This window comes from Acipenser ruthenus, chromosome 12, assembly GCF_902713425.1.
Source record: "Acipenser ruthenus chromosome 12, fAciRut3.2 maternal haplotype, whole genome shotgun sequence".
Classification (NCBI taxonomy): Eukaryota; Metazoa; Chordata; class Actinopteri; order Acipenseriformes; family Acipenseridae; genus Acipenser; species Acipenser ruthenus.
The window spans coordinates 2769359-2785435 of record NC_081200.1 but is presented as its reverse complement, the minus strand read 5'-3'; the positions used below and the strand labels follow the sequence as shown (position 1 = coordinate 2785435).

Sequence of the window (16077 nt, the reverse complement as noted above, 5' to 3'; positions counted from 1 at the left end):
AAAGCTGACTTAAACTAAAGCATCAGTTTTGCAAACAGCAGAATATATATATTTTTTTTATTAACTTTGATTAAAAAAAGTGTTTGCCTGTACACATTCAACGTTTTCTTTTTAACTGCTTAAAAATGAATGCTGTTGAGGTTAAATTGCTTTGTGAAATAAATAGATGGCATCGTTCAATGGGGGACAGTATTCAGCAGAATAAACTGTTCCTCAAAAGTAACCATGTACGTTTCATACAGATGGCAAAAGAAGATAAAACATCACTAGTAGACCTACTGTTGTGTTAAGAACTAGTACTGTAGTTTTAAAAATATTAATGTTTAATTATTATTATTATTTATTTCTCTTCAGACACCCTTATCCAGGACGACTTACAATTGTTACAAGATACCACATTATTTTTACATACAATTACCCATTTATACAGTTGGGTTTTTACTGGAGTAATCTAGGTAAAGTATCTTGCTCAAGGGTACAGCAGCAGTGTCCCCCCCACCTGGGATTGAACCCATGACCCTCCGGTCAAGAGTCCAGAACCCTAACCACTACTCCACACTGCTGCCCTAATTAATTAAAATGGCCTGGAAATACTGCAATTGTGGGTTTTTTTTGGACGCCCACTATCCTCGCAGTGTAAGCATTTTATTTTGTCGATTATTTACCCAAGAAGAAGTCCTCCCCCCAGGTATATGCCTGCGCACATACAGCTAGATTTAAACCCATGTATAACAAATTAACAAACATAGATGTAGCCAAATTCTTAGTAAGTTTATTTTTGCATGTTTTAATAAATAATGAAATCCACAAAATAAAATTAGGTTATTGCAGTTTTGAGAGATCAGTAAATTAGGTCGATTATATCACAGACGGCAACATTTCACAAACTTTGGAGATATGGAGACACAGGAAAATAAATTCCACAACTGATAAAAACAGGAAACCATAGCAAACTAGAATGATGCTTGTGAAGCATTTAATCTAATTCTGTAGAGTTGAAAAACAAACAACCATTGACACCTGTCTTCACTATGTTACCAGCATGTTGCCATGTTATCTAGGGCACAGTTTTTACTGGCTACTTCGACCCCTATCCTGTGTACACTGTATTGGACTTCACTTAGCTAGCTGCTTCCACCCCTATCTGCATCAGACTTGACAATATGTGTGTTCCAAGGGTCATTCCGTTTCAGGCAAGGCAGTTTCTGGAACATCATTCCTTTAACCCTTTGCGGTCCTATGTCAGACCTGGTCCGACACTGCAATTTCCCATTTCCGGTCCAATCATCAAAAAGACGTAAAAAACAGGTCTCTAGTCGTTTTTCCTCCGGAAAAAGCAGAGAAAACCATTCAATGGCCGAGTGAGACCGATAGGAGCCGAGAGAAGCCGAAAAAAAAGGGGGCGTATCTCATGAATACAGATAGCCCCGACACCACATAGATAACACGGACATAAACAAACAAGATAGCTGCTTCTGCATCCAGCGCTCAAAGAATATCACAGACATTTGCAGAGCTTTTTTTAGATGTTATAGTAATAAAATAATGACTTGGATTGCATTATTGATGAGTGATCATGATTTCTCGGTATGCACTACTATGTAGAGGTATGTGAAAAATACAGCGAACAAGGGGTGGGGCGGGGCTGGAGATGCAGTACTGAGTGTCCTGTTGATATGCAGTGCCTTTTTTACTGTGAAAAAAAATACTTAAAACAGCACGTCTAAATAAACTGCACGTGTGAAAATAAATTGGACCTGACGCGCCTGACACGCGCTGAATAAATGGACCGCTAAGGGTTAAATACTTGATCCTCAACAACCATGTGCTACTGAGGCTACTGATGCCTCAACAAGCACAGCCCCTTTTCTTCCTCCTCATATGCGTTCTAGTTGAAAGGCACATCCTGTTCTACAGCATCGGAGTGCAATACCAGGGCTGCCCTGCTCTCAGCACCCACCTGCTGTACTGGTGCCTCCGCCTCAGACTCCGCTGCCCAGATCAACGTCATCTCTGGCTTCTTTCCCACTTTACGGAAATGGAAATCCCGGAGTGGGAGAGCCTGAAAAAAAAAACAATAAATAAATACAAAAATAAGAGGATATCTTGTTTTCTAAGTTTCAATTTTTCTGACCCTTTCTGTCCTCTTTGGGACATGATGATTTAGCCCAAGCACCGTTCCTTCCTCCAACCTGGCGTATACCCACATTGCAGTAAATGCGCTTCTGCACACCGTATCTCAGCACCAGCACGTCGAAGGACTGGTCCAGGACTCCCATCACCATGGCTTCAGACTCCAGGGGGCCAGACTCCTATGAACATCAAAGACCGAAGTTTTACATCAAACAGTTACTGCCGTTAAAGGAGAAACTACTTAACCAGCATTGTCACAACGCAGTAATTATGTACACTGAAGCTAAACGCTGTTGCTTTAACTTAAATAAAAAAAAAAGAACACATAAATAAGTGCAAATGACCAGTGGATTGTTATTGCCTAGGCAGCAGAAAAGACTGCAAGACGCAGACGGTGCTGGAAGTTTTAACAGTGCAGTACTGAGAATGCAATCAGAGTGAATACCTTGACAAGGACAGCGAAGAAGAGGTCCGCGCTCAGCTCCTGCACTCGCTTGGAGGCCATCTTCTTGTCGTTGCAATGGGACGCCTGCTTCTGCACGTCACTCTGACACAAGCTCACCCGGGGCCCACAGCCTGCCACAAGGGATGAAACGTTAATGCCTTTATGAATGAACCACACTTCAGTACTTCTGTTAGTTATATTTAACAGTAACAAAAAAATAAAAAATCAAGGAGGATCCTAGCATCCTTTTACATTACTGTATGATATTTCTTTCAATGGGATTGACTGACCTCTAGTGACCACAAGTAGAAACTGCAGTGTTTTTTGCATGCTTCCTATTCTCTGATACATGAACAGCACTTGCTTTTCTGTTTTCACTCGATTACATAGTGTAACTGAAGAAACGAAACAGGCTAAACCACTTCAACTAGTAAAATAAGAGATTAAAGTTTCAATGTACAATAGTTTCAAAAGAAAAAAAACAAAAAACAATTCAGACTGTTTTTAAAGAGCACAGATGTTTTGGTGACACTGGATGAAATAGAAGCCAAGCCTCCATCTCCATTAAAGATGATGGAGTTACAGTTAAGTGCTGTCCTCTACAGGTGGTTTATGAGTAGTGCAGACTACTGTAGTCACATACTGTATCCACACAGCTAACCAGTGAGAAAAGTCACACTAGCAAGTAAGAGGTTGACTTCATATAAATGTTTTAATTGTTATAAAAATAAAAAGGTCACAAATGTAAAGCTCTAGTACACCGACAGTTGCAGAGGTGAAGTTTTATTTTTATTCTGTGGTGATGACTGCGTGAGGATGTAAACCTGGGGGTTGATCACATGATCCGAGGGCACCTACCCAGCGAGGCAGCCAGCAGTCTGTGCACGATGATGTCAGCGTAGCGCCTGATCGGGGAGGTGAAGTGGGTGTAGAAGGGAACGTTCAGAGCGTAGTGTCGGAATAGGGCCTCCGCCTTCAGGACCCCAGTACAGAAATACACAGCCATCTGGAATTAAACCGCTTTCCTCATTAACCCAAACACCAGCTAAACTCCGAAGCGATGGCTTCCACTGGCACTAGGGGCAGATGTGGAATGCAAAGCCTGAATCAAAAAGCTTTTTTGCTGTTCCAGTCCCCTTCAACAGGGTAGTTACAAAGTCTCTCGTTGGAAGTTGTGACAATGAGGATGTCATCATGTGGCAGCTGCACTGTACCTAGCGCATTCCAGGATCCTGGAGTATTGAGCTGTCACAACACCGTCAGCTGCTAACTGTCTCGCAGACACAAGCTGACTTCCCCCAAGACACACATACAGATCATTGATTTTACAGAACAGTCAATAATGCAATACGCATTCTCCAAAAACAATACCCTGGCAGAGAGAGAACGATTGTGCTGAGAATTTAGGTATTAAAGTACAGCGTGCTGTACCACAGCTAACATGACAACAGTGCTGGCTGAGCCATAATAAATGGTTCCAGTTTCAAACAGGGTACCTTTGATGGAATGGCTTGTAAGGGAATCAATATTTGAATGCATCGGCATGCGTTATGCGTTTCACAGGGCAGCCATGTGAAATAAGTGAGCCAGCCAGTTTACTGCAGTTGGAAAGAGTTAAGGAGGCCGCTCCATGGCTTTGTTTTGCACTAATTCTTGTTTTGCTGTTCACCATCTCATTGGTTTTATTTGCCTGCGAGTCCGCCGGCAAATTGTGAACAAACGAACCGCTACATGGAGTAAATGAGACAATTAAAATCATCACAGTGCAATTAATACGGGACTGACACTGAATCAGCTGAATAAATCAGCAATCTGATGGCTTAAAACTTGTCCTGGATTGCTCCCCGATACAAAATCTACACCACAACTAAACTAAAACAGTAACTGAGAGAACAATGGAGAGAAAACAGACAAGCGGCTCCCAACCTGCATTGGGCGAGAGCACATGTGAGTCAGGACCTCCTTTCTGGCACTGCTGTATTCATCCACGCCCAACTCGTCATTCAAGCTTCTCTGTTAGGAGAGCAAAAGAAAGAGTCATTCAAATTAAAACATACTGTCATTAGAGCATTTATAAACACATACATTGTATTTAACTGGGTCAAGGGTTCAGAGAAAACTAAACTGAGTCTAAAATCGGAGACGGCGCAAACATCAAACACACAGCAATTCACACACACACATATACATATATATATATATATATATATATATATATATATATATATATATATATATATATATATATATATATATATATATATATGCGATTAATCAAAACTTGAACCAATATTTTTTGCTGGATCGTTGTGCAATGGAATCCTGAAGCATCTCTGGCACATACATTCTGGCATTTACATTATTAAAGTTGTGCATTCAACTAAAAACGGATCTTACCTTTGAAATAGGAACTGAATTCATATCATACCGACACCAAGTTAGGATCGAAAGGCAGAATGGTAATCTCCCACAAAACTTGAGCGCTGTGCACATCACCTGCACTGTATTTGTGAACTCTTATTTGATTCAGCACTGTTCCAGAACTAAGTCCTCACTCTCACACCTGCAGCTGGGAAGGCAGCACTACCTCTCCACTGTTTCAGCTGGTCTGGCTTCTGTACCCACAGTTACCCAACCCCCCTGGCAGTACATTACAGGGCCTGGTTCTGATACCTACATTGAGAGCTCCTGCAGAGCTGAAGTCCAGCTTCAGCCCCATCTGGTCACAGAACTCCAGCAGGTCGTCCACCATCTTGGTCTGGGGCGGCGGGTGGCACCGCAGCAGCGCCTGGTCCGGGAAGGACCGGTAGATCTGATGGGCCGTGGCCATGTTCGCAAGCAGCATGAACTCCTCCACCAACCTGTTAAAAACAAAGCAAACAGAACAGGGAGCTTTTAACTTCAGCTCCAGGGGAGATTGAACACCCTACAAAAAAAAAAAAAAAATTAATAACAAAAGCTTCACAAAATGATCCGCTCACAAATAAATAGGAGGTTTAACGTCTATGCAATTATGTGACAAGGCACAATATTATGAAAGCTGGAGGTGAAAGCACAACTGCTTGTTTCATGCAATACACCACACACTTCTTCAGAGAAAAGCCCCTGCTAAAACCACAAGAACAGCAGAGGGCAGCATTGGTTCGTCAATAGCTTCTGATGGTAGAGCACTGCAACTAGAGCATACAAAAAACAAAGTCCAATCACCATTGAAGATGTACTAAATAAAAACAAAATGTCATCTCAAATTTACTCTGCTTAAATTGCAAATTTTTTTCTCTAGGTTTACAAAAAAAAAAAGCAGCCCCGCTTTTACGATCTTTTCACCGCCTCACTGGGTGTAATGACCAGAGCAACTGAGACGGCTAAACTCCACGAGCGGTGCTTCCCGGTATCTAATGGAGTCTGTGTAGTGGTGATAGGAATTATTTTTCCTCGAAGCCATTACTTACGCTCTTTAGTTTTTATGGGACTGGTAAGTCATTGAGACCTGTTATTTTCTTATCAGCCAGGTAGGTGCAAGTGGCCTGATGTCATTCTCGGAGCTATTAATGCTCCCAGATTATTAGAGAATTGGTCCCCTGGCATGTCACAGTAGGTTAGAAAGAAAAAAAAAAAATCAGAATTGCAAATGAGTCAGTCCTGTAATAACCCCCCCCCGCCCTGCCCTTTCGGTGTACTCCAATCACTACAATCAAACTGTGGTATTTCTATATAGCTGGTCTTTTGATTCCAGGTTTGACCGACAGCCAAGCTCCTATTTCTTCTCCTGCAGCAGGACAGCAGCAGCAGTTTTGTGATGCAGAGTAATATGTAATAAAGAACAGGAGGGATATAAAGCAGGTATGAGCAGCACATTAAAATGTGCAGTAGCCAGAGATTATTTGCACTTCTTCACCTGCAGTGGGCTGTAATTAGCTGGGCATAGGAAAAAAAACTAAAACAACTGCATCCAATAATTACATTTCTGAGAAGCAGTTGCAATTCATTTCTGCTCTCCTGACAAATAATCCGGGTGCTTCACTGAATGACAATAAGAAGTAACTTTTTGCATCAAGGCTGAGTTCAGAGGAAATTAGTAAATGCCACAGGGTTCAAAGAGGTCTTTCTGCGTGGTTTGAGAAGCATCTCCTTTGCTTAAACTGTGTTTGTAATTAAGGGGTAACACACAAACACACTCCAGGTGTTCAGGTTTAAAAATGTTGCTAGTATATTCAGGCTGAACATCAAAAGCAATCCCAATATAGACTGTCGGGTCCATTTTCTTATTTAAATGGGTAATAAATATTACAAATTCACCTAACTGAAAAATGCATAATGCAAAACAAGGCATTCAGCCAACCGTGGTTTAAAAAACATCAAAGCTGGTAAAAACGCTTGACATTTAGGCAGGATACCTGTCCCGCTGTTTGAGTCTTTTCAAGCTGTCGGTGCTTCAGCTGCTCAGTGCCAGGGGGCGTCGCTCGAACCCCTACGACAGCGTGGAAATCACTAAATGAAAAGGCACCCACCTTCGAGGTGGTCTGCTTGTGCATTATGTAAATGGGATTTGAAAGTCAATTCTCAGGAGAGGAGTCGACGATCACATCATTTAGACATTTGCATATCTTAAAAGGCTGGAGTTGACGTATTCTTTGACCTGATGCAAGATGAAACCCTGTTCACTCCTTAGTGTTTATATTTATTCTGAAAATGAAAAGGAATCTCACAGTCTGCTGCAGGGTCAGCGAAACTTAAAAGGAATAATTTTATTACCTATATAAAAAATATGTATTGTTACCACGGGCTACAGCTTGAAGTACAGCAATTCCTACAAGAAAGCAATGAAAATTCTGCATTAAAATTTAAGAGGTTTGGACACTAGAGTTGAGGTAGCGGGGTGAACTCGTAGAGATGCTCCAGTACTAACTGCTTAGGAACGCTCAGCAATTACATTCTACCGTGGGTTGAGTTCATTGCTGCAAATGACACAAAATAAAAACTACTTGAAAATTGCCACCAATTAAGCACAGCTGGAAGTTATTACACAAGAGAGAGAGACTAAAAGTGAATGAACATTTAATTATATTACATTACAGCCTCTGGAGAAGTAGGTCACTCCAGATAAAACTTTTTTTTAATTAAATAGAACAAAAGTACTAAAATAAAGAAACTTTTTTATATACATCAATTGCTATAATTTTTGTTTTGTACTACTAGAACACACCACCCTCTATGAGCAATCAGCATGAGGGCTTATGATCGACTGTGGTTCAGTAGCAACCACTGCCACTCTCTCAGTAATAGATGAATTAGGTTTGTTTGTCTGGTGCGGAGATCACGAATGCTTCAGTGTTAATACATTTCAGGTCCGAGCACCATAATACCGCCAGTGCATAATTTAAAAAGCCAAAAGGACAACATCCACTTAAACAAAACATGGGGAGTGAGGTCGTCACTCCTTATTCACAACACGTCCGCTAAACTGTGGTGCTGGCACAAAGAGAGACTCGTCTATGCTGAAAACTTTTTGCACTTGTATGCAGAAAGTTACCTTTTGTCTCAAAATGAGACTTCAAAGCGCCATTGAGGTTAAATGAAGTGTAAAATCCATTAGGGAGAACAGCCCCTTGACAACAGCAAACACCCGCTCGGCCCCGTCCCCTTCCAGAGAACTTCCAGCCAACTGCCCTTCCCCATGAGGCCCCGCCCCCAACAGGAGTCAGCATAGGAAACCACAGAGATATCTGCACTGCGATGCAATAGGCATCCTGACACGGTAAACCACCTTTTAATATGGGCCGTTCGTTTGAGTAATTTCACAGTGTCCTGGGAGCCTGTAGTAAACTAAACAGACGTGTAAAAAGGAGACCCTCATTATAAACTGTGTGTAATGTAAAAGGCACATTCAGCGGCAGGATGTTTCTCGGCTGCTGCCATGGTTTTGTTCACACATGATGGATCTGTGTTAAAGATTGGTCACAGCCTGTGAGCAGAGCCTGGGGTCCGTAGGCAGACCCTCCCAATTAGACGGCACACGGGGAGAAGAGAAGAAAAAAAAAAATATTGAACAGCAGCTTTCATTCCCTGGGAAAGTTTGGAAAGGCCAACAACAAAGCCATCCCAAACGATCTGCATTTGTCACTCCACTGGGCGAACACTGCTCCAACATTTAAACTTCTCCGAGTCATTCTGTGAGAAGACAGACAATATTTTTAGCTTCTTAGCCACACACACACACAAACAAACAAAAAGGCACCTTGGTGCATGCCTGGGATGTTTAGCAATAGCAATTTATTTTGTAGTGATCAGCTGCGTGCATCAATGGGGTATGCTTCAGGACGACAATACAACTCAATCTGATGTCATTTTTGCAGACTGTTTTGTAAAAAACAAAGTGTTGATCTGAATAGAAACAAAAATCGCAAACTTTCTTTCAGAAGTGGATGTTCTGAACCCCTTGGTGCTGCTGACAACGTGGCACAAGTGAAGTAGATGAAACCCCAGCAGGATTAACATGGGACTGGTACTGAGCTATCCCTTTAACCCCATTAGATCAGATTAATTTGAAATCATTCATTAAATACCAACGCTCCTGGTGTGCTTTTTCTGTAAACCTTTGTCCTGATCACTTAAAATAAAAATTAAATTTCAGGTTTGGAAAGCAGAAATTTCCCACGCTCTGCCAGGCTACTGGTTTACATTTGCAAATGTGTTTTTACCAAAACGGAACTACGTCTGCCATGCTTTATTACCGTGTCAGTGCTGGAACTGTAGTTCACAAAATTACAAATAAATAACACTACATAACAGCCCTTGTAAAAATACCAGTGTTAAAAGGCCTGCTTGGATTGTATTTGCTTTTTATCCTGCTTACTAACACAGCAGCACAGCCGGTTGACCTTTACCCTGCGGGGTGACCATTGTCAGGACAGTTTAATACTCCAGCCCTGCCATGGCAATCAGATGTCACTTCAATGCCACGCAGCCTTGTTACGCAGACCTGCATTCCCGCTCTACTTGAGGTTTGTCCTTTAAGTTTCTAAGTTGTTGCTTTTTTTTATTTTTTATATAACTGATAAATGTGATTCTTTTTTTTTTCTTTTTACAAAAAGTGCCGTGACGCAGACGAGTATTTAGAGATTCCTAAAAATAACGCTTTGGGTGTTATAATCCTGCTGGGGGCTGGTGAAGAGACAGCTACACTCAAGACAAAGCCATCTGGTTTGGCAAACACTTTAAAAACAAGGAGAGTAAATTAATTTAATGAATTGATCACGCTGGTTTTTTTTAAAAAAAATTTTATTATTTGGAACTCCTTGATAAGAGCCAGTTATGTTCCAGTAACTTACTGCAAGATCCATGATGTTTATGGACACAATTACCATCCGGGTGGTTAAGAAACATTCCTGTCAAAGAAAATAGCACTACAAAAAAAGTGTCTTGTCACCTTAAAGGGGTGTGTCATAAAGTTGCGACTATTACTACAAGTAGATAATTACACACGTATTGAAGGTTGATAAGCAATACATATAGCTGGAATGTTCTAAGCACTTTTAATAAACCTTATTCTTTTTAATTGAAATGTATAAATGTACATAAAACCCATAAATGTTCACCAAAAGGCTTCCTTCCTTTGTATGAGGAGGAGATGGTTTATGTAAACCACAGCACCAAGACTCAAACACACACCCAAGCACGTGTAGTACAGATGAGCAGGAAGGTCAAGGTGAAGAACAAGCTTCTGAACTTTAATGACATTTCACAACCAATTCAAACACACTCCCCCACACACGCGCACGCACAAGACCATCATGTGTGATCCACCCCAAGCAGGATATCACTGCATACTGATGCTGAAGTGTTAACCGCATGGCTCAGCCCAGCGTTACATCTGGTGTGGTCCCTTTTGTTTTAGTTTCTACCTGGGTCGGGCTTGACAATGGTTTGAATTGTAAACACAAGGAATTAATGGGATCCCTAAACTTGGCGTTCCACGTCTTTGACCCCTCCAGCCTGCCCCCCTGGACGCCCTACAAGGCTCCTGTATTACTCACAGGAACTGTATAGACTTAACTGAGACAAATGAATATTTTAAAAAGTCCCATGACAAACACAGGAAATGTTGTAGCAAGTTAAGCAAACAGACCAGGTCAAGCCAACCCTCCCTTCCCAATATCTACAAGATCAAACTGAAACCAGGAAAAAGGGCCAAAAAAAAAATAAATAAATAAAAAAAAAATAAAAAAGGGGCCAATGTTCTTCTGACTCCTGAGCAACTGTATAAGTACAAAGCACAACAATGTGCTCTTCTAGGCTAGGGTCATAACGCAGGACAAACCTGGTCTATACAAGACATCAAGTTTAAACAGCAAGTTCTAGGATGAAAAGCAACCTACACTTAAGATACGTTTCGTATTATTCAACAATAAGCTTAATACAGTTCTGCATTTACTTAAATACTTGCTTACTGTTTAGGACTAATTAAAAACCAATCTAGTCTAACCATTTAAAGAATAAATAAAACTTGGAGGCAGGAGGCGATTGTTACCACAATTAAAAGATGATGATCAAAGGGAATAGACAATACTGCTTTTTTGTTTTTTGTTTTTTTTTTAATAGCAGAAAACCTGCGAAGCCACCCCAAGTGCCAACCTTAAACACTGGTGCTGACAACCTTGTTTAAAACATTTAACTAGAATCATCACTACCGAGGATGTCAATAGTAATGAGAACTAATGTCAACTTTACCCTGTGCAGAACGTGCACAGAGAAGCATTTAATCATCCAGAAACAGAATGGAGCACTGTAATGAGAGATTTCTTTAAAACCTGCCCCTTTTAGCTGACCCCGTTATTTTTTTCCACTTTATAATAAGCTGTGGTGCTGAAGGACAGCGGTGCTGAACACCACATGGAAGCTGCTGCAGCTGCCAAGAGAAGGTAAAAAAAAAACAACATAAAATACAAAAATCCCATGCTAACGAAAACTGGGGCTTGTAAAGTAGTCCCTCAGTCATGTGTGTGTCATACCTGGTAGTTCCTTAAGAACCCAAGTACAGACATGGCAGAAATTCTAAATGAAATTTTGGCTCTAGTTCAAGTCGAAATGGAATTCCAGCTCGATTTCAATTCTAAATGGAATTCCGGTTCTATTTCATTAATTGTTAATCCCTCAGTCTCTGTTCCATACCATCCACAATCCTAGAAAGAGGCTAGGCCCCCAACCCTTTCCACACTTGACACCAATTCATGGCGCCACCACAACCTTCAGTCTGAATGAATTGCTCCCCACGTCACAAGTGCGGACTGTCACCTTAATGATACTACAGTGACTGTGTAAACACGAACGGATGACTGCCACGTGGGAATGACATAATGGGTGTTCTTATCAAATGGTTCACAGAACAAGTGTGAATCATCATTGTCAATGCTGTATTAATGCAAACGGCTGATCAGACCATGATGTCATGTTTAAATGGTGGGAGCAAGGTGCACGTGTGCTATGGGGTGGGGGTGTAGGGAACAGTAGCGTGACAGACAGACACAGGTGTGCTTGGTATACTACACTAAGGAGGGGGGTGGCTTCCATATTCTCTGTTAATGATCTACATAACTTATTGGATTTTACCACAGACTAAATTACTTTGTTGTATTCACTAAAGTTTTTAAACATCAGACATTTTTTAAACACTTGTTTTATAAATACAGTAATCCGTCGCATATCCGAGTAAGGGTGGATATGTAAAAAGCCGGATGACTGAATCCTGTTTAAATACCATTATACACAGCTGTAACAATTACTATATTCATACAATTATTGTTTTGAGATTCAGCTTTTATTAGAGAGCTCCTCTAAATCCCTTGTTTAGAAAGATACAGGGTATTAATGCTTGTGACAGAGTAGCTGTCTGCCGTGTGGGTGCGTGCATTTGCTGCTGAGTGACAGGCAGGAATTGAGACGGAGGTTGAAGTTGATACGCCCCGCAGGTGAACAGGATTTATTTACATAACAACACACTGAACAGCTCCTCTAACACTACCAGCAATGGCAGCGCACGGAGCACATACGACACAGTGTACAGAAACTTTGGTAGGATCTACAATACCTGAACTAATCCTCTCTGTTCAATAATAAACTAGATAAACGGTTAGGGCGGATATGTGACTGGCGGATACGCGACGGATTACTGTGTATATCAATTGCTACTCTGATATAAGATACATCTTGCCAAATTAACCTTCAGCGCTCCATTTCCCTTCCATGTTAATGTCCCCAGCAGCCTAAACTGCCAATAAAACCAAAATCAACAGAACAGCCTTCTGCAGAAACATGAGAGGACAGGCAAAGAGCGGACTTGCCTTTCAACCACAAATCCAGCAGGTTCTTCAGAAAGAACACCTCATTGTACAACACCATTAGGTCATCAGTGTTACTTTCCAAAAGCTGCACAACAGAGTACAAGCTACAAAGGGAAGCGATTATGCTTTCTTAAGAACCCTTCCAGGCGTATACCCGGAGCGGTGTTGTATTTCTGAGCCCTGGTTTTGGCTGCAGGTTAAAGTGAAAACACCTTTCCCCTCCCAGGAACCCATACTGTTCACTAAAACAATTGCAGATTTCAGATTTCCAACACCTAAGGCTTTCCACAGAAGCCCTGCTAAACATAAAATCATTATTTCCGCATTAGTGATGAGAACAAACAAACATTTTATTATTATTATTTTTTTTTCAAAAGAATAAAGGTTTCGGAAAAGCCTTTTTAATTTATTCAGTCATTTTTACTATCCTTTTGAATGCTTTTTTTCCAACATTGCTAAATACATGATTGGAATAATTAAAACACATTTTGTTTGTGTAAGGAAAAAACAAAACAAAACAAAAAAAAAAACCACAGCAGATAAATCCGCTAGAAGAAAGCGCTGGCAAAATGGTTATTTGTTCAATCAGCTTCTATTTTTTTCCCCTCTCGTCTTTTCCCGAAAGCAATGAAGCGAGTGTGACAAGGGCAACCGGTCTCACTTCCTGGTTCCTTGTCATTATAAAACCATAAACTCTTCAAGGTTCCACTACCTAATTACAGCTCCTTACAGAATGACATTGACCACGAGTCAGGACTGGGCAAATCCCAGCTCATTTACACAGAAACAAAGGTCTGCACCTCACACCCGTCACCCACACACAGATCAGCAAGAGATTGTCTTTTTATTTTGCGGAGTAGTGATACCAGCGTACTGTTTTTAGGGCTATTGCTTTAAGCTTTTCTAATGTATTTTAAAACAGGCTTACTTCAACAGCCTTGACTTGGCTTGTCTAATAAAAAGTAACTGGGAGCGTTTGGGATACTCATGCATAAACCCTGCGATATAGATTTATATTCTACAAGTATACTGCAACAGTCACTGACCCAACTTACTAGAGCATTTTGCTGTGTAAATAAATCTTAAATATGGTATGAGCAGAGGTATGCTTTTTAAACGCTCTGTGCTTTAATAAAACTAATTATCTACAGTAGTTCACCTGCTTGCTTACAGATTGTTTGAGACGCGTGAAACAAGCAATTGTGGCTTGACATTTGTTTTTATTCACAGCTGACGAGACAGCATTTGGAAATTCATAATGCCTTTTGGACCCAAACAATTATATGTGCGTGTGCCTTTATTTTGAATACTATAAGGGGGAAGGAGTGTGTGGCTGACACAGTATATACTGTACATAAACAGTCTTACTGCTGTCATATCTCCTTTAACATACAATAGATCTTTAGAACCTTAGCAGCCACCATATACAATAGGAAATACTGTCTGGTTGTGAATTCTCATTTCCTGCATACTGGGAACCCCCATTGCTAGTGAACATAACTAGCTGTCTAACACACTCAACACCCAAAACAACCCAGCAACAACTTTTATTATGAGAGGCAATGTTAAGCCACTGTACTCATTCTATTTTTAGGGCTAAATTAGGCTCTGTATCAAGACCTGTACAAAAATAACTGTATAAACTTTTTTTTTCCCTTTTTTTACAAGGAAACTTTTATACCTATGGTCTCCTGTGTGGTCTTAATTTCAATAAAAGGACTCATTTTCCACATCAACACTAGGAATAATTTCCATAGCAACGGCTTTGAAACTCTGTTTCCTTTTGAAGGAGAGTCCTTTCCCCTAGTCATGCTTGAGGGACCCTGATCAGGACTATACTCGTTACAAATAGGCTGCTGCTTTCTGTGCATGTGTAACACATCACCTGCAAACTATTAGGAGTCTACATCAATCAAAATGCTCAGAAGTTACATTTTCCTTCTCAATGTTCTCTACAGAGGTTCAGCCCCCATGCAGTCTGTCCTGTGTCTTCCACACATGGGCTCTTTGTTACACTGGCAGGGCCAAGCTTGTCTTCATTGGCTGACTGCAGCCAAGTGCGTCCTCCATCCTAGCAGACCAGCCTCCATGCATTTGGAGTTTGCAGGAGTGTGGTGCAACCTAAGAAACCTCCAGAGCATCTAACGACACCCGGACCAAAGAGTGATCAGAGCCTCACCGATTCATAGAACGAGATACCATACCGGGTATGTCTTCAAAATGGGTTCAGATTATTAAGATCGATACTTACAGTATGAAAGACATCTCTGCTACTGCTTATTCACTTTATTTGGTATTATTATACATTATAATAGCTTTCACCCACCACACTTGGCATGTACTAAATCTCTGGCAGGCTATTCTGGCTGTGCCTGCTTTGGAAACCCTCTCCATGCTTTAAAGTGATCCCTTGAAAAAAGGATTTCAGCTGCCCCCCTCCCCCCATTAATCCAGGCCCTCACAACAGAGCAGCCCCACAGCACTGACTCGAAGGCTGCACATTCCACCAGCAGATGTTACACTGTTCTATAAACGGGACCCAAGGCACACTGCGCTTCTATTAGAGGCTGTCAAACTGTATGATGACATAGCCTGACAGAACAGACTGCACTCAAGGACAAGTATGAAACAGTAAAGAAAAAATAAATAATAGGTGGCGTATAAACTCAAGTAAGCATTTAAGAAAAATGAAGGCTTCAGGGAAGGTGATTCGGTACTTCTGGAAGATATACTGAATAATGCTGCTCTACCCCAGATAAGGGGGAGGAAAAACCAAATTTCAAAATGTGCCTTTGGTGGTAATTGACAAGTTACAAAAACAGGACTGATTAATAAATAAATTAAAACGAATAAACATCTTGTCTAACACGTTCAGAGGTGTGACCAACGTACTTTGCTAATCTGGGAATCGAAATGACAGATGTGACGAGAAAAAAAAAAAAAAAAAAAAAAGCTATTTTTGGGGTGCTGAAATTCAAACCACCCCATTTATTTATTTATTTATTTTCCATTCCCAGTATTTATAACGCATTCCTGTGAGTGTCGTCACACAACGAGGGTGTGAGTAGAGGCGAAAAAAAAAAGACAAATCACGCCAGTTAAAAGGGGAGTTATTTCTCAGCGTTGACCTTCAGGGACAGTTAGATTAAGGAGTGTAGC

General features: G+C 40.9%; 1 protein-coding gene across 2 annotated transcripts in view; it reads right to left on the bottom strand.

The window, feature by feature from the left end:
- Positions 1–16077, bottom strand: part of LOC117417250 (DIS3-like exonuclease 2) — an 86816-nt gene that overhangs the window by 3483 nt on the left and 67256 nt on the right. For both annotated transcript variants that reach the window (XM_034029234.3, XM_034029236.3), the window contains exons 15-20: positions 5256–5439; positions 4505–4591; positions 3437–3584; positions 2579–2709; positions 2208–2312; positions 1961–2062 (exon numbers count right to left, since the gene is read on the bottom strand). In XM_034029234.3, coding sequence (XP_033885125.3) covers positions 1961–2062; positions 2208–2312; positions 2579–2709; positions 3437–3584; positions 4505–4591; positions 5256–5439 — 757 coding nt within the window. The remainder of the gene's footprint in view (positions 1–1960; positions 2063–2207; positions 2313–2578; positions 2710–3436; positions 3585–4504; positions 4592–5255; positions 5440–16077) is intronic.